General features: G+C 42.2%; 1 protein-coding gene and 1 non-coding gene across 9 annotated transcripts in view; both read right to left on the bottom strand.

The window, feature by feature from the left end:
- The window catches only part of OXNAD1 (oxidoreductase NAD binding domain containing 1), a 108,551-nt gene that overhangs the window by 43,345 nt on the left and 52,529 nt on the right, over window positions 1-12,677 (bottom strand). For 2 of the 8 annotated variants that reach the window (XR_012519190.1, XR_012519191.1), the window contains exon 9: window positions 1-12,677. This exon is cut by the window's left edge and continues 37,318 nt beyond it. Coding sequence is in view for 5 of the 8 variants with exons in the window: in XM_074405690.1 (XP_074261791.1) it covers window positions 12,523-12,677 (155 nt within the window). In the remaining 3 variants the exon portion in view is untranslated. The other 6 variants (XM_074405691.1, XM_074405692.1, XR_012519192.1 and 3 more) reach the window with 5 other exon arrangements.
- LOC120368412 (U6 spliceosomal RNA) lies at window positions 6,406-6,509 on the bottom strand. Its single transcript, XR_005582556.2, has one exon. It is a non-coding gene; the product is annotated as a U6 spliceosomal RNA (small nuclear RNA).

The following is a 12,677-nucleotide window of genomic DNA, read 5'->3' as shown; positions in this document are numbered from 1 at the left end:
GGAGATCCACTGCTCCCTTCAGAGCTGCCAGGATCAGGGATGTTTAAGTCTGCTAAGGTGGAACCCAGAACCGCCCCTTTTCTGGGGTGCTCTGTCCCAGGAAGGTGGGGGCTTTATTTATAAGTCCCTGATAGACTGCTGCCTTTTTTCAGAGATTCCCTGCCCAGCAATAAGGGAGTCTAGTAACAGTCTGCCTGCAGAGGCCTTGTGGAGCTGCTGTGGGCTCTGCTCAGTTGCTGTGTAAACTTTCTGGTGACTTTGTTTACACAGGCGAGGTTAACTACCCAAGCCTTAGCAATGGTGGATGCCCCTCCCCCCACCAAGCTGGACTGTCCTAGGTTGAGCTTAGACTGCTGTGCTGGCTGCAAGACTTTCAAGCCAGTGGATCTTAGCTTGCTCGTCTTCATGGAGGTAGGACCCGCTGAGCCAGATCATTTGGCTCCCTGGCTTCAGCCCCCTTTTTCAGGGGCATGAGCAGTTCTGTCTTGCTGGCATTCCAGGCACCACTAGGACAAGAGTGGGGAGAAAACTGCTGTGGCTAAAACAGCTGCCTAGTTTTGTGCTAGAAACCCTGGGCGCTGGTGTTGTAGGCCCCAGAGAGAATCTCCTGCGCTGCGGGTTATAAAGACCATGGGAAATGCACAGCATCTGAGTTAGAGTGTCAGTGTGTTGGGAAGGGTCCCTAATGGCTTCCCCTGGTAGGAGAGGTAGTTCTCTGGTCCCTTGCACTTCCCGGGTGAGGCAACGCCCCACCCTGCTTTGGCTTGCCCTCCTTGGGCTGCACCCACTGTCTAACCAGTCCTAATGAGATGAACCTGGTACCTCAGTTGGAAATGCAGAGATCACTTGCTTTCTGTGTCGCTCTTGCTGGGAACTGCAAACCGGAGCTGTTCCTATTCAGCCATCTTGGCAGAAATCATTCTTGGCACATATCTTAAAGGATCATGACTTAAAAAATATATGCTAGTCAACAAGCCAGGACAAAAACACCACTCTCAACTTTGAAAAGCAAACAGTTCAAGGCTGGAGGGCCTCACATTGCTGAGCTTTGGGTACATTTTTCAATTAATTGACATTTATGTTGGCTGTATTTGCTATAGGGAAAAAAAATTAAAGGTGACAATAACTCATTTGAATTCTTCAAGAGAGTTTGGGCCTAGTGTCAAGCTAACAATTCCTGAAGGTTTTGTTTTTTTCTCCCTTGCTTCTCTACACCTTGTTGATTCTGGCAAAAATGGTCTACAGTGGAAGGTGTTAAGTTACTGGCAGCTTGAAATCACTATAAAATGATTGAAATCAGCTATAAAATCATTTTTTAAAGCTTGAGGAAGCTATAAAAAATCTGATGCCTGGGGCACACCCACAGAGCTTGTGAATGAATGGTCCAGGAAGTGGCATGGGCACTGGGATTTTTAAAAGCTCCTGGAGGATTCTAAGGTGCAGCTAAGGTTGAGTACCATTGGCCACAGGGTCTCTGTGAATTGAAACACAAGCTGCTTCCTTGTGAAATAAAATGCTTTGTACAAGTGGTAAATAATCAAGGCCCTAAAATACATTATCAACATCCTGCATGTACATTTCAAATAGAGGCATTCCTGAAGGAAATGTTAGTCTCCTGTGACTGCCAGTAGGGTAAAAGGCCATCATTTGCATTGACCAGGTCCCAGGAAGAGGAAAAGCCACAAAGACATACAGTGTTTGGCATAAGGAAGCTTGTGCACTTGGCAGTTAAGTCTGTGAGGCTACAGTTGTCACAGTGGGTCTGCACTCAAACCCATTGTGATCAGGTAGTAATCAGGTGATTGAACTGAGACAGTCTTCTGATGCTGTGGCTGAATCCAGATTCTTTCACTAGGAAGCTGTTTTTAACCTCTTCACCTCCAAAAGCTCAGGAGAGGGTAGTGGGTGAAGTTTCGCACCACTGGCAGGGCAATGAGGGGAAGGAGAATAATTCTTATCAAATCTGCTTAAAGAAATACAGGTGCATTGCTCTCAAATGCATACAGCTACCAGGTCAAACTACTGACATACAGAAAGCCTGAGGAAACCTATGTTAATGAAGTAGTAACACTGTTTTGGGCTTGGTGTAGTGGAAAAACCCAGATGGGCTTTGGAACAGACAGCTGGTGAGGATGCTAACTAGACAGTCTACATGTATAACCTCCTCAAGTTAATTTCTTCACAGCTCTGAGCAGCAATCTCCTCATGTGTGAAATGGCACCCACCTCTTTGGATTTTTGTGAAGATTAATAAGATGTGAATAAAGTGCTTGGTCCACAGTAAGCACTCTGTGGGTAGCAGTTAGTCATAATGCTGATAGGTAATCAGTGTCGCAGATAGCGTTAGTGCTCACCCAATATCCTCTACTCCCCAGCCCCTCTTACAGTTTTGGGCCACGAGACTGGTTCTGGCAATGAGACAGAAGCAGGTATGATGAAAGCTTCAGGGACTCCCAGCCCTTCATCTCCAACACCCTTGGCATAGTTCAAGATGGACCATGAGGCTAGGTGTGGTGGCTGATGCCTATAGTCCCAGCAGTTTGGGAAGCCAAGGCAGGAGGATCGCTTGAGCTCAGGAGTTCAAGACCAGCCTGGGCAACAGAGCAAGAACTTTCTCTACAAAAAATAAAATCAGGTGGGTGTGCTGGTACATGTACCAGCTACTTGGGAGGCTGAAGTGGGAGAATTGCTTGAACCCAGGAGGTCGAGGCTGCAGTGAGCTGTGGTCACACCACTGCACTCCAGGCTGGACAAGAGAACAAGACCCTGTCTCAGAAAAAAAGAAAAGATGGATCTTGACATGGGCATGAAAGAAACCTTTGCTCGGGTGAGTCACTGAGATTCTCAGATTTATTGGTTACCAAAGCATAGTATATCCCATCTTAACAGAAATATTGTAATAATATTTATAAAGTTTTAAATTATTTATCAGCGGTTTATAAGTAACAAAAAAGTAAACATTAGTCAAATGCCTGTCTGAATTTTCAGATCTCCAGATTGACCATGCTTCACTAGAGTTGCTGATACTTGATGAGAGCAGCTTCCAAAAACATTAGCAAGAGGCAGTCTAATTTATTTCTTATGAAGCATATTTTATCGGTACTCTTAGCATATTCATCATGGCCCTCTAAATCACAAAATCTTTCAGAAATAGCTCTCAGGTGTAAGCAGTGCTTATTAGTAGGAATATGTTGACCCAAAACTCACGACTCATGCAACCTACTCTAGCTGAGCTCCTAGCCGGCACAGGAGCACTGTGCTGCAGGGAGCACATGGTCGGGCTCTGTCCTGCTACGGCTCACAGCAGCCTAGGACTGAAGATCAAGTCCTAAAAGGAGTGGCAAGAGGCAGGAAGGGTGAGGATGACCGGGTGTGTGGCCAGAAGCAGCCCAACATTGACTCCCAGTTGTTGCCACAGGTCCTGTTTCCAACAGCCCTGCCGGAAGTGCTGGAGGCCAATTGCGTGAGTAGTGCAGGGTGGGCCCCCGGTGATGAGTACTCTCCCTACGGTATGACCCGCCAAAACCACTGATGCAGCTTCCCAGGAGAGCCTGGGTTTCCTGTACCTGGTCTTAGAGTTTGGTACAGGGAAGTGTGTGGACATGAGATCTAAGGCTGGGGTTCTGAGGTAGCTGTTGCCAGAGAATGAAGCAAAGTGATGTTCGCCACAGGTTCCTGTTGATAACAATCGTTGCAGTGGCCAGACTAAGAAAATGAACCCTGGCTGCAGACAACTGGCTCGTGCTTGCTTCCCCAGCCCTTGCAAAACCATTGCATTTCCCTCTAGCAAAGGAAGCCAGGCTACAGGAGAGACCTGTGCATTCATGTGGGTGTGGGGCGGGGGATCAAGTGATTTGTTAACAAAGCTGCACATTTTTAAATTCCTACACACTGTGCTAGGTGCTGAGAAGACAGCAATGCAGAAGGGCCTCGTGAACCATGTAAGGATTCTGGTTCTTGTTTTAAGGGTAAATAGGAGGCCACTGATCAGTTTTAAGCAGGGAAATGACATCAGATTTGCATTTTTAAAAACATTTTTCTGGCTGCTGAATGAGGAAATGTAGGGGTCCTAGAGAGGGTGCAGAGGCCAAGGCTTTAGTCCAGATGGGGGCTGCTGGCTTGCATCTTAGCAAAGAAAGGTTACAGATTTGAGTTATTTAGGAGCAAAACTCACTGGATTTTGCAAACGACTGGGGAGTGAGGGAGGTATTGAAGCTACTAACACTGTCCTTATCAAAGGCATTTCCTCAGTAATAAATACTCCAGTAATACAGCCTGGAACATTTCTAGAATCTCTTGCATGGATTCGTTTTCAGAGCTTGAGTGATGCAATCATCAGACAAAGTCACTAAAAGTGAACTCTTTATACCTTTTTAAGACCCAAAGAGGCCGGGCACAGTGGCTCACACCTGTAATCCCGGCACTCTGGGAGGCCGAGGCAGGTGGATCACGAGGACAAGAGCCTGGCCAAAATGGTGAAACCCTGTCTCTACTAAGAATACAAAAATTAGCTGGGCCTGGTGGCAGGCGCCTGTAATCCCAGCTACTCGGAAGGTTGAGGCAGGAGAATTGCTTGAACCCGGGAGGCAGAGGTTGGAGTGAGCAGAGATCACTCCACTGCACTCCAGCCTGGGCAAAAGAGCTAGACTCCATCTCGAGGGGAAAAAAAAAAAAACCTCAAAGAACTACATCTTTCTTTTTGGAAGGGTGGGAGTTGTGTGGCAACAGAAAGCAGCAGCTGTTGGGGAGGTACCACGGGATGCCTGTGGGAGTACAAAGGGAACTGTCTTGGGTCTGATGGGCAGAGTGGGAGTTCTGCCCCCTAATGATTCCTTATGGTAATGCCAGCAATTCTAGTAAAGCGCTGAGCCAAGAATTGGTGGAGAATTACCCTGGTTGTCAACTGTAGGGACCGGGTCTTGAAGAAAGAGTAAAAATATTCATTCATCCAGAGACCGTTTTAAAACATGACCCCATGTTGCTGACTGGTGAAGAAAAATTTTTCTTCCTTTAACACAGTAAAACTTACACTTCTGTTGCTCACTAGTTCTTAAGTTCAGTTTGGATCTGGATTTTTCTGTGACCTATAGATAATACAAAGGCTTTAAAGATGGTAAGAAATATCAGAGTGAGCATTAAAATACCTCCTGTAATGGACCTCTGAGTCCATGAACCTTCAGTCCTGGGTACTTCCTATCTTGCTGATTCTTCAATGGAAAAAAAACGCAAGAGAATCACCTTAGGAGAAAGAACAACTAGCAAACTTAACAGTTTCTAGACCCGTAAAATGGCTAAGTTAATAACTGACTAAAACACTTCTTTTTTTTTGAGACGGAATTTCGCTCTTGTTACCCAGGCTGGAGTGCAATGGCGCGATCTTGGCTCACCGCAACCTCCGCCTCCTGGGTTCAGGCAATTCTCCTGCCTCAGCCTCCTGAGTAGCTGGGATTACAGGCATGCGCCACCATGCCCAGCTAATTTTTTGTATTTTTAGTAGAGACGGGGTTTCACCTTGTTGACCAGGATGGTCTCAATCTCTTGACCTTGTGATCCACCCACCTCGGCCTCCCAAAGTGCTGGGATTACAGGCTTGAGCCACCGCGCCCGGCTAAAACACTTCCTTTTTATGAACTTGGGGAACTACCAATCCAGTCTCTGTCTCAGTCAAGTGCACCTTAAGCCCCAATGAGCAAATGTCAGTTTTACTTCTTACTAACGGTAATTCCACTATTTCTCTTGAGCCCTAACTCCAGAATTTAATCAGCAGTATAGTCCAAAAGTCCTCTGTATCAAACCAAACTTCTCCCCTGGCTTCAGTCCAAGACAATGACGTCATCTTCTATCCCAGAGATACAAACAACCATCATTTCAAGAATCAATAAAATATTTCAAGACAGTTAAGATACTTCTTAGACATCTCTCAGTATGGTCAACCTAAATCTCTAAGGCACATTTTCCTATCATGAAATTATAGAAAGGTAAAGCTGAAAGGAATTTTAAATTGCATAGTCCTACCCACAGCGACAAATCAGGAAAGCAGGCTACAGAGAGAGGTGGAATGAGTCCCACAGGCAGCAACTTGTAGAATGGGCATGATTTAGGTCTCTTGAAGTCTGGTGCCATGTTCCTCCCAGCCACACCACACAGCCAACCAATATGCCTCATTTTTTGTTTCTTCTCTCTGGACTCCTGTAGTCTCTAAGGCAGACAGGATTTTTGGAGTTTTACTTTACAGAAGTATCAGAAGAAAATCCAAAGGAAAAGACCAACGTATATGATTACACATAACTTTTAAACTCTGGTATAAGTTACAACAAACAGAATTAAGGAACTGGTAACAGAGTGGAAATATATATATATATTTGTAATATACATAACAAAGGATTAGCACTCATTCTATTTAAAAAAAAATATGAAACACTTCATGAATTTGCACGTCAACCTTGCGCTGGGGCCATGCTAATCTTCTCTGTATCTTTCCAATTTTAGGGTTATAAATCAGTAAGACATCAAAATAGATATAAAACAGTAATATACCATTCAGAAAAACAGAAATGAAGATGGCTAAAATACCTTAGGAAAAAAAATGCGATGGAAAAATCAGAAAATTATTTTTTAAAAATCACCTTTCATCTAACTGATCAGGAGAAAAAAATACTTAAAGCTAATGTTGGCCAGAAATAGGCACTTTCATACCCTATTAGACCATAAACTGATGAGGCATTTTACAGGGTAACTTGGCAATACTAGTCAATTTTTTATTCAGAAATGGCACTTCTAGTAATTTTACAGGAATATGTGCAGATAAATCATACGAACTAGTTTACTGCTATATTGCTTATAATAGCCAAAAACTGCAAACAATCTAATGGCCATCATGGAGAAATGGTTAAGTATATTATGGTATATACCAAGAATCTGAAGTGTGGTAAAAGAATGAGATCTGCAAGTACACATAGTTGTATATGTATACAAGGTTAATATACCATAAAATGTCTACAAGGATACCCAGCAAGTTCTTTACACAGAGGTTCCTTCTAGGCGAGGGAATAGGATGGGGAAGAAGAGAACTTCAGCATTTTAATCTATATGCTTTAATATTTGTGGTTGTATTTATTAGGTAATTAATTTTAAAAAAGGAAGAGAGAAAATCTTGTTATGCTCAAATATAGCAAAATGGGATATGGAGATGAGCTAGAAGGGGCCAGGTTAGGCTGATGAGCTCCTACAGGTTTTAAGAATTCAAAACAGACCAGATCAAGATGGCTGCTCCTGTGGTTGGACCATGCTGGGGTGACCGCAACCCAGCCCCACCGGGCTGTCCCTCAAACGCTGGACCCAGGGCTGACGTGCTAATAAAATAATAGTTGGGGAAAAAAAAAAAAAGATGGCTGCTCAACAACTATAAACATTTGGATTCCTGAACACAAAATATTTTAAAATACATGCCTTGATTTTATGGTGGGTTAGGAGATATCTACATGTCATCACCAAACTGATAGCTTATTGTATGTTAAGAAAGAGTGATATTAAAAACCAGACATCCCACTGTTTTCTCTAAGATGAGTACAATATACTTCTTTTGGGTTATGAAATAAAATGAAATAACGGCTCTCAGGTTAAATTATCAGATCATCTGCAATAACCAGGAATGAAAGAAACTGCTATTTTCCATTCAGAAAGGAAACAAAATTCTCAGTAGGAGAGACATGATCTTGGATCATTTGACAATCACTGCATGCACGCATGTGTTTGTGCTATAAGTCCAGTATAACAATCTTCCCAAGTCTGCAGAGCATGGGTGCAGCCTTTCCCACTCCCCTACCCCTGGGCCCCTAGGATCCATCACTCCTTTGACTCACCCAGTCATCCATTTGCTATAGTTCTCTTTCAGTGATAGGTGCAAAAAAAAAAAACATTTTCCCCCAGAGCATTCACTTTCAATTTTGTTGAAATGTTCTCAATGTGTAACACAGTTATTTCCAGAAGATACCTTCTATCACTCTTAGACTCATTAAAAAAAAAGAAAAAAGGTTTCCCAAAGTATTTAACTTGCTCCTAAGATAACCTTTGTCTTATACTTTCCTATTTTCAATGTCTAGCTCAGTGGCTGCACACAGTATACGCTCAATAAATGACAGTTAATACATCATCCTCTAGAAAAAGGTGTCACTTCCCTAACTGAGTCCCACTGAATGACTCTTTCATGGTTTCTCATACAATCAGGCTGTATTTCACTCATATTAAAAAACAAAACTGTGCTTTAGCTAATAGTACTGTACCAACTTAGCTGTACTGTTGATTTCCTAGTTTTGATAAATATACCACAGTTACATTAAACATCTGGGGAAGGTGGATGAAGGATACAGAGGAACCCTGTCTTTGTAACTCTTCTGTAAATCTAAAATCAATTCAAAGCAAACGTTTAAAAATTAAACTCCATGAGTACAATAAATGTTCTCTTGACCCTACTTCACTTTTCAGCTACCATTCCATCTTTTTTCTTCTCTTTATAGTAAATATTACGTATATTCATTATAATTTCTTTCCCCTGAATTGCTCCTAAACCTACTTCAGTGTTTTCTCTCCCACCATCCATCTTATAAAGATCACCAATGACCATCCAGTTGCCAAATCAATGGCTACTCAATGATCTCTCATCAGAACTCATCTTTCCTGTCCTATCAGCAGCATGACACAGCTAGCCAATCCATCCTCTATGAAACACTGTATTCATGAGGCTTCTTAACACCACACTCTATTAGAGCACTTTTTGCACCTATTAAGAGCTCCAAACCTCATCAACCATCATGACTTAATGTGAACCACTGTGACACAGCGGGGGCGACCTAAAACAAGCTGAACATCAAAAAAAAAAAAAAGACTGCAATTGATAAAAACAACGAAATGTATAAAAAGCCATGCATTCAGAATGATACTTTAAGGCACCAACTCATAGTATTGCTAAATGATAAATAAAAGGAAAGAAATCAAGCATCGATCCCGCCTTTTCTTTATAGACTCATTTCAGGGGAATCAAAGCTGATGAAGGCAAGTTCTATGTCGAAGAATAACACAAATAGATAATTAATCCTTAATGAAAAATAGCTATCAGCAACGATCAACGGCTGCAAAAACAATTAGGTGAAAGTTTGATGAAGACCATTATATTGGATGAATCAGGCTGACAAACGGTGAAACCGCTGATCCATCTTAACAGCATTAAAAGTGGGACAGACATTATATGCCTTGTATGATACAGATGTACATCACTTTATAATATAGGCTTGCAAAAAAAATCTTGAATCTGAATATAAAGGAGTTCTAGATCTTATTGCCAGTTTACATGAAATACAGAGAGAGAATCAAGCAATACCCCGAGGATACAGTAGGCCAGCTTCAAAATGTGGGAAAGCCTACAGAACAAATGAGTCAGTTAATCTTTAACAAATGAATCATGGGGGAGAAAGTGTCTATACATATGCATAGCAGGTGTAGGGAGTGTGCCATTGATTAAAATAAACTTAAAAGACATTAACCAAATGCAATATTCTGACTTTTGAGGCTATGAGGAAACACAGAAGGGGTCTTAGATGATATTAAGTAATCACTGTCACTTGTGTTAGGTATGATGATGACATTGTGGCTGTGCGAAGGTGATGTAGCTGTTAGAGATAAATACTGAAGAATTTACAGGTGACACAATATAATTGCTAGGCTTTGCTTGAAAACACACCAGCAAGACCACCACCACAAAGCAGCTGAGGGCTGACAAAAACAACAGAATACTGATAGTCATGGAAGCTCGGTGGTGGATGCAGGAGAAGTCATTTTACTATCTCTACTTTTGTCATATGTTTGAAAAAATTTTTAAAAATTTGAGAAAGATACAAATATCAGACTAACCTAGTCTCTTGAGTAGGCTATGAAAGGGTCTCGTGTCAAAAGAAGAAACATTATTTCAAACTCATAGAACCGGAGGATCCTTAAGACGTCACTTTAATCCAGCTCATCAACTCTGAGCAGGCCCTTTCACCTATATAACAAATATTTATGAAGTATCTTATTTTGTGCCTGGCACAGGAGTAAACAAAACAGATGCACACCCACATGAAGATTTCAAGTTAGTGGGCCACATTTAAGGCATCCAGCCTCTTGAAATCCTTTCTGAATAGGACAAGGAATAGCAAATTAATGACCACACACACATGCAGTGTTCTGCTAAGCACTTTCCATGTATGATCACCTTCAATCCCCATAACAGCCCTAGCAGGTAGGTACATAGGTAGGTGGCAGTATCATCTCCCTTTTACATGTAGTTGTAAGTAATTTTAAACGAGGCATAGAGTAGTTAAGTGACTTGCTCAAGGTCATCTACCTAGTAAGTAGTATAGGTGAGATTTGAACCCAGGCATCTGGCTCAAGAGCTTTTGAGCCCATACTCTAAGCCACTACACTAGGAATTCCAAGCCACTCTGGCTGTAGTTAGCTTAATTTAAATACCAAAAAGATCTGGACAGATCCCACAGGCAAGAGCAACAGGACATTGTCGGCCAGACCAGAAAATGCTGTTGAACACTTAGCACCAGAATGATGGCAATGAAAGGATGAACACTCCAGGCCAAGGCAACCTGGCCCATCTCAGCAATTCTGCCGACACTGAGTCAGCAGCAGGGTGGCAGGCAGAGCTGGGATCTCCAGGACAGGTGACCCTTGCTGTCTGACAACAGCAGGCACACAGTTAGCCATGGTGCTGGTTGAACAGAGGCAGTGGGCAACACCTCCCTATCCTCCCATCCCATGCAGCATTGAGATGCTCACCTTGCACCTCCACTCTTGATGCAGAGAAGCCTGGGTTAAGCACTTTCCCTATACCTTTAGGTCTCCTACCCCACAGACTGCCTCCACCAGTTGGTGGAAGTGCGCCTTGACAGTCCTGCATCCCTGCATCTCATCATGCTCCTATGCCCTCAGCCTGGGCACTTTGGGGCCAATCAGTAAGTCAGGGATCCTTGTAGTGGCCCAGAGCTTCACATATTCCCTTCACCTCTGAGATACTGAGGACCATTTCCTTGAATGGATTATGATATGCCCATCAAGTCAATGGCTCCTCCCTTCCTCCCAAAATTTTCAAATGTGGGATCAAAATAGCTGACAAATGATCTCTGCTTAAAACCTGACAAAACTCAAAACTGGGCAGAAGCTACAGTCATCTTCAGGCCCCATGAATCATATGTGTTAAAGCCCAGAAGTCCCTGGGATGCCTGCCACAACAAAGCTAAGAAAGGCTAACCTGTCTTCTCTCGTCTGCTCCAGAAAAGAATCTCAACTGGAGCTCCTAGGTCTCCAGCACTCCCCCGTCCTTCCCAGGCTCTCTTCGCCCTTCTGTGGTCTCCATGCAGGCAACCTTGGGCCCAAGACTACTTGTCCTAAAAGGAATGGCCTGGCTTCAGTCAGGATTTCTTTTGGATTTTTAAAAATCTAAACAAAGAACTACAATCTGCTTTCTAGCAGTTTCATTAGAGCAGCTTTGGGATAAGGCTCCACCATTCTTTCTATCCACTCTGGGGAACTGCCTCCCAATCTCAGACTTAGCAAGGAGTTAAAACATTAGTTGGTTTCTTTCAGTCATTCAACAAATATGTGTTAAGGACCTGCGGGTGCCAAGAACAACTCTGACAAATTAGTGAAATAAAAAGTAGAAAACCAGGATTTAGAAACAGCTCTCTACCCCCTAAACAATGCTAAGCACACTTCCATAGCCAGCCAGCCCAAGCACTGAAGGCAGATTCAACATGGAACACATCACCAATGCCTTTGTCGCAAGCAAGAAGCTGCCTCCTACAGCGTTAAGGCAGACAGCCAAGACAGAAAGGGTTTCATTTGAGAAGAAACTAACAATTAGCCAGGATACACACTTAGGATATTCGTTAACAAAAAAGCAAATATCCTGGATATTTAACTCCCTAAAGCAGTTTTCCTAACAATTTCCATGTCCAAACTTAACATTGATGGTCTAACTAAGATTGTAGGCCATGGTACAGTAAACAAAGGCATTCACTAAAAAGAATTTTCAAAGTAAAATTATTAAGAATGTATTTAAATTATAATTAAACATAAGATATATAGATGGCTGTCAAATAATTTAAAGCTAGCCCACATTTTACACTCAAAAATCACATTTTCCTATGATTAAATGTAAGTATGTATCACTTTCTTACCTAAAGACGAAAGAAAAATCTATATTGACCAATCATGGTATATCATGATACAATTAAATCATTGTTAATAAATCAGTATAGTAAGAAATAGCTTTATCAATGAGGTCTCTGCAAAAAGTTTATCATTTAAGTCTGTCAGTTGGCTTAATTATTATCCAGCTGGTCACTATGTTTATAGCCTTAAAAAATAAGACAACTCAAGTAGAGATAAAAAAAAAAAAAAAAAAAATGAATCATGCCACAAAGGACAGGAGATCTCCTGAGCAGATCTCACCTCTTTATCTTCTGTCTTTATCTGCCTCCTACCACCACTTCTCAAAGTAAATGTGTTCTTTAGGTACATGGTTGTTTTCCAGTTGCTTGGAGAAAAAGTCGGTCATTGGAGGTGGGCCACAAATATAGAACAAAGTCTCTTTTGAAATATGATCTCTTATCTCCTTCTCTGTTATTCTTCTTT

This window comes from Saimiri boliviensis, chromosome 9 (genome assembly GCF_048565385.1).
Source record: "Saimiri boliviensis isolate mSaiBol1 chromosome 9, mSaiBol1.pri, whole genome shotgun sequence".
NCBI lineage: Eukaryota > Metazoa > Chordata > Mammalia > Primates > Cebidae > Saimiri > Saimiri boliviensis.
The sequence above is the reverse complement of the archived record's forward strand: the minus strand, read 5'-3'. Positions and strand labels throughout refer to the sequence as shown.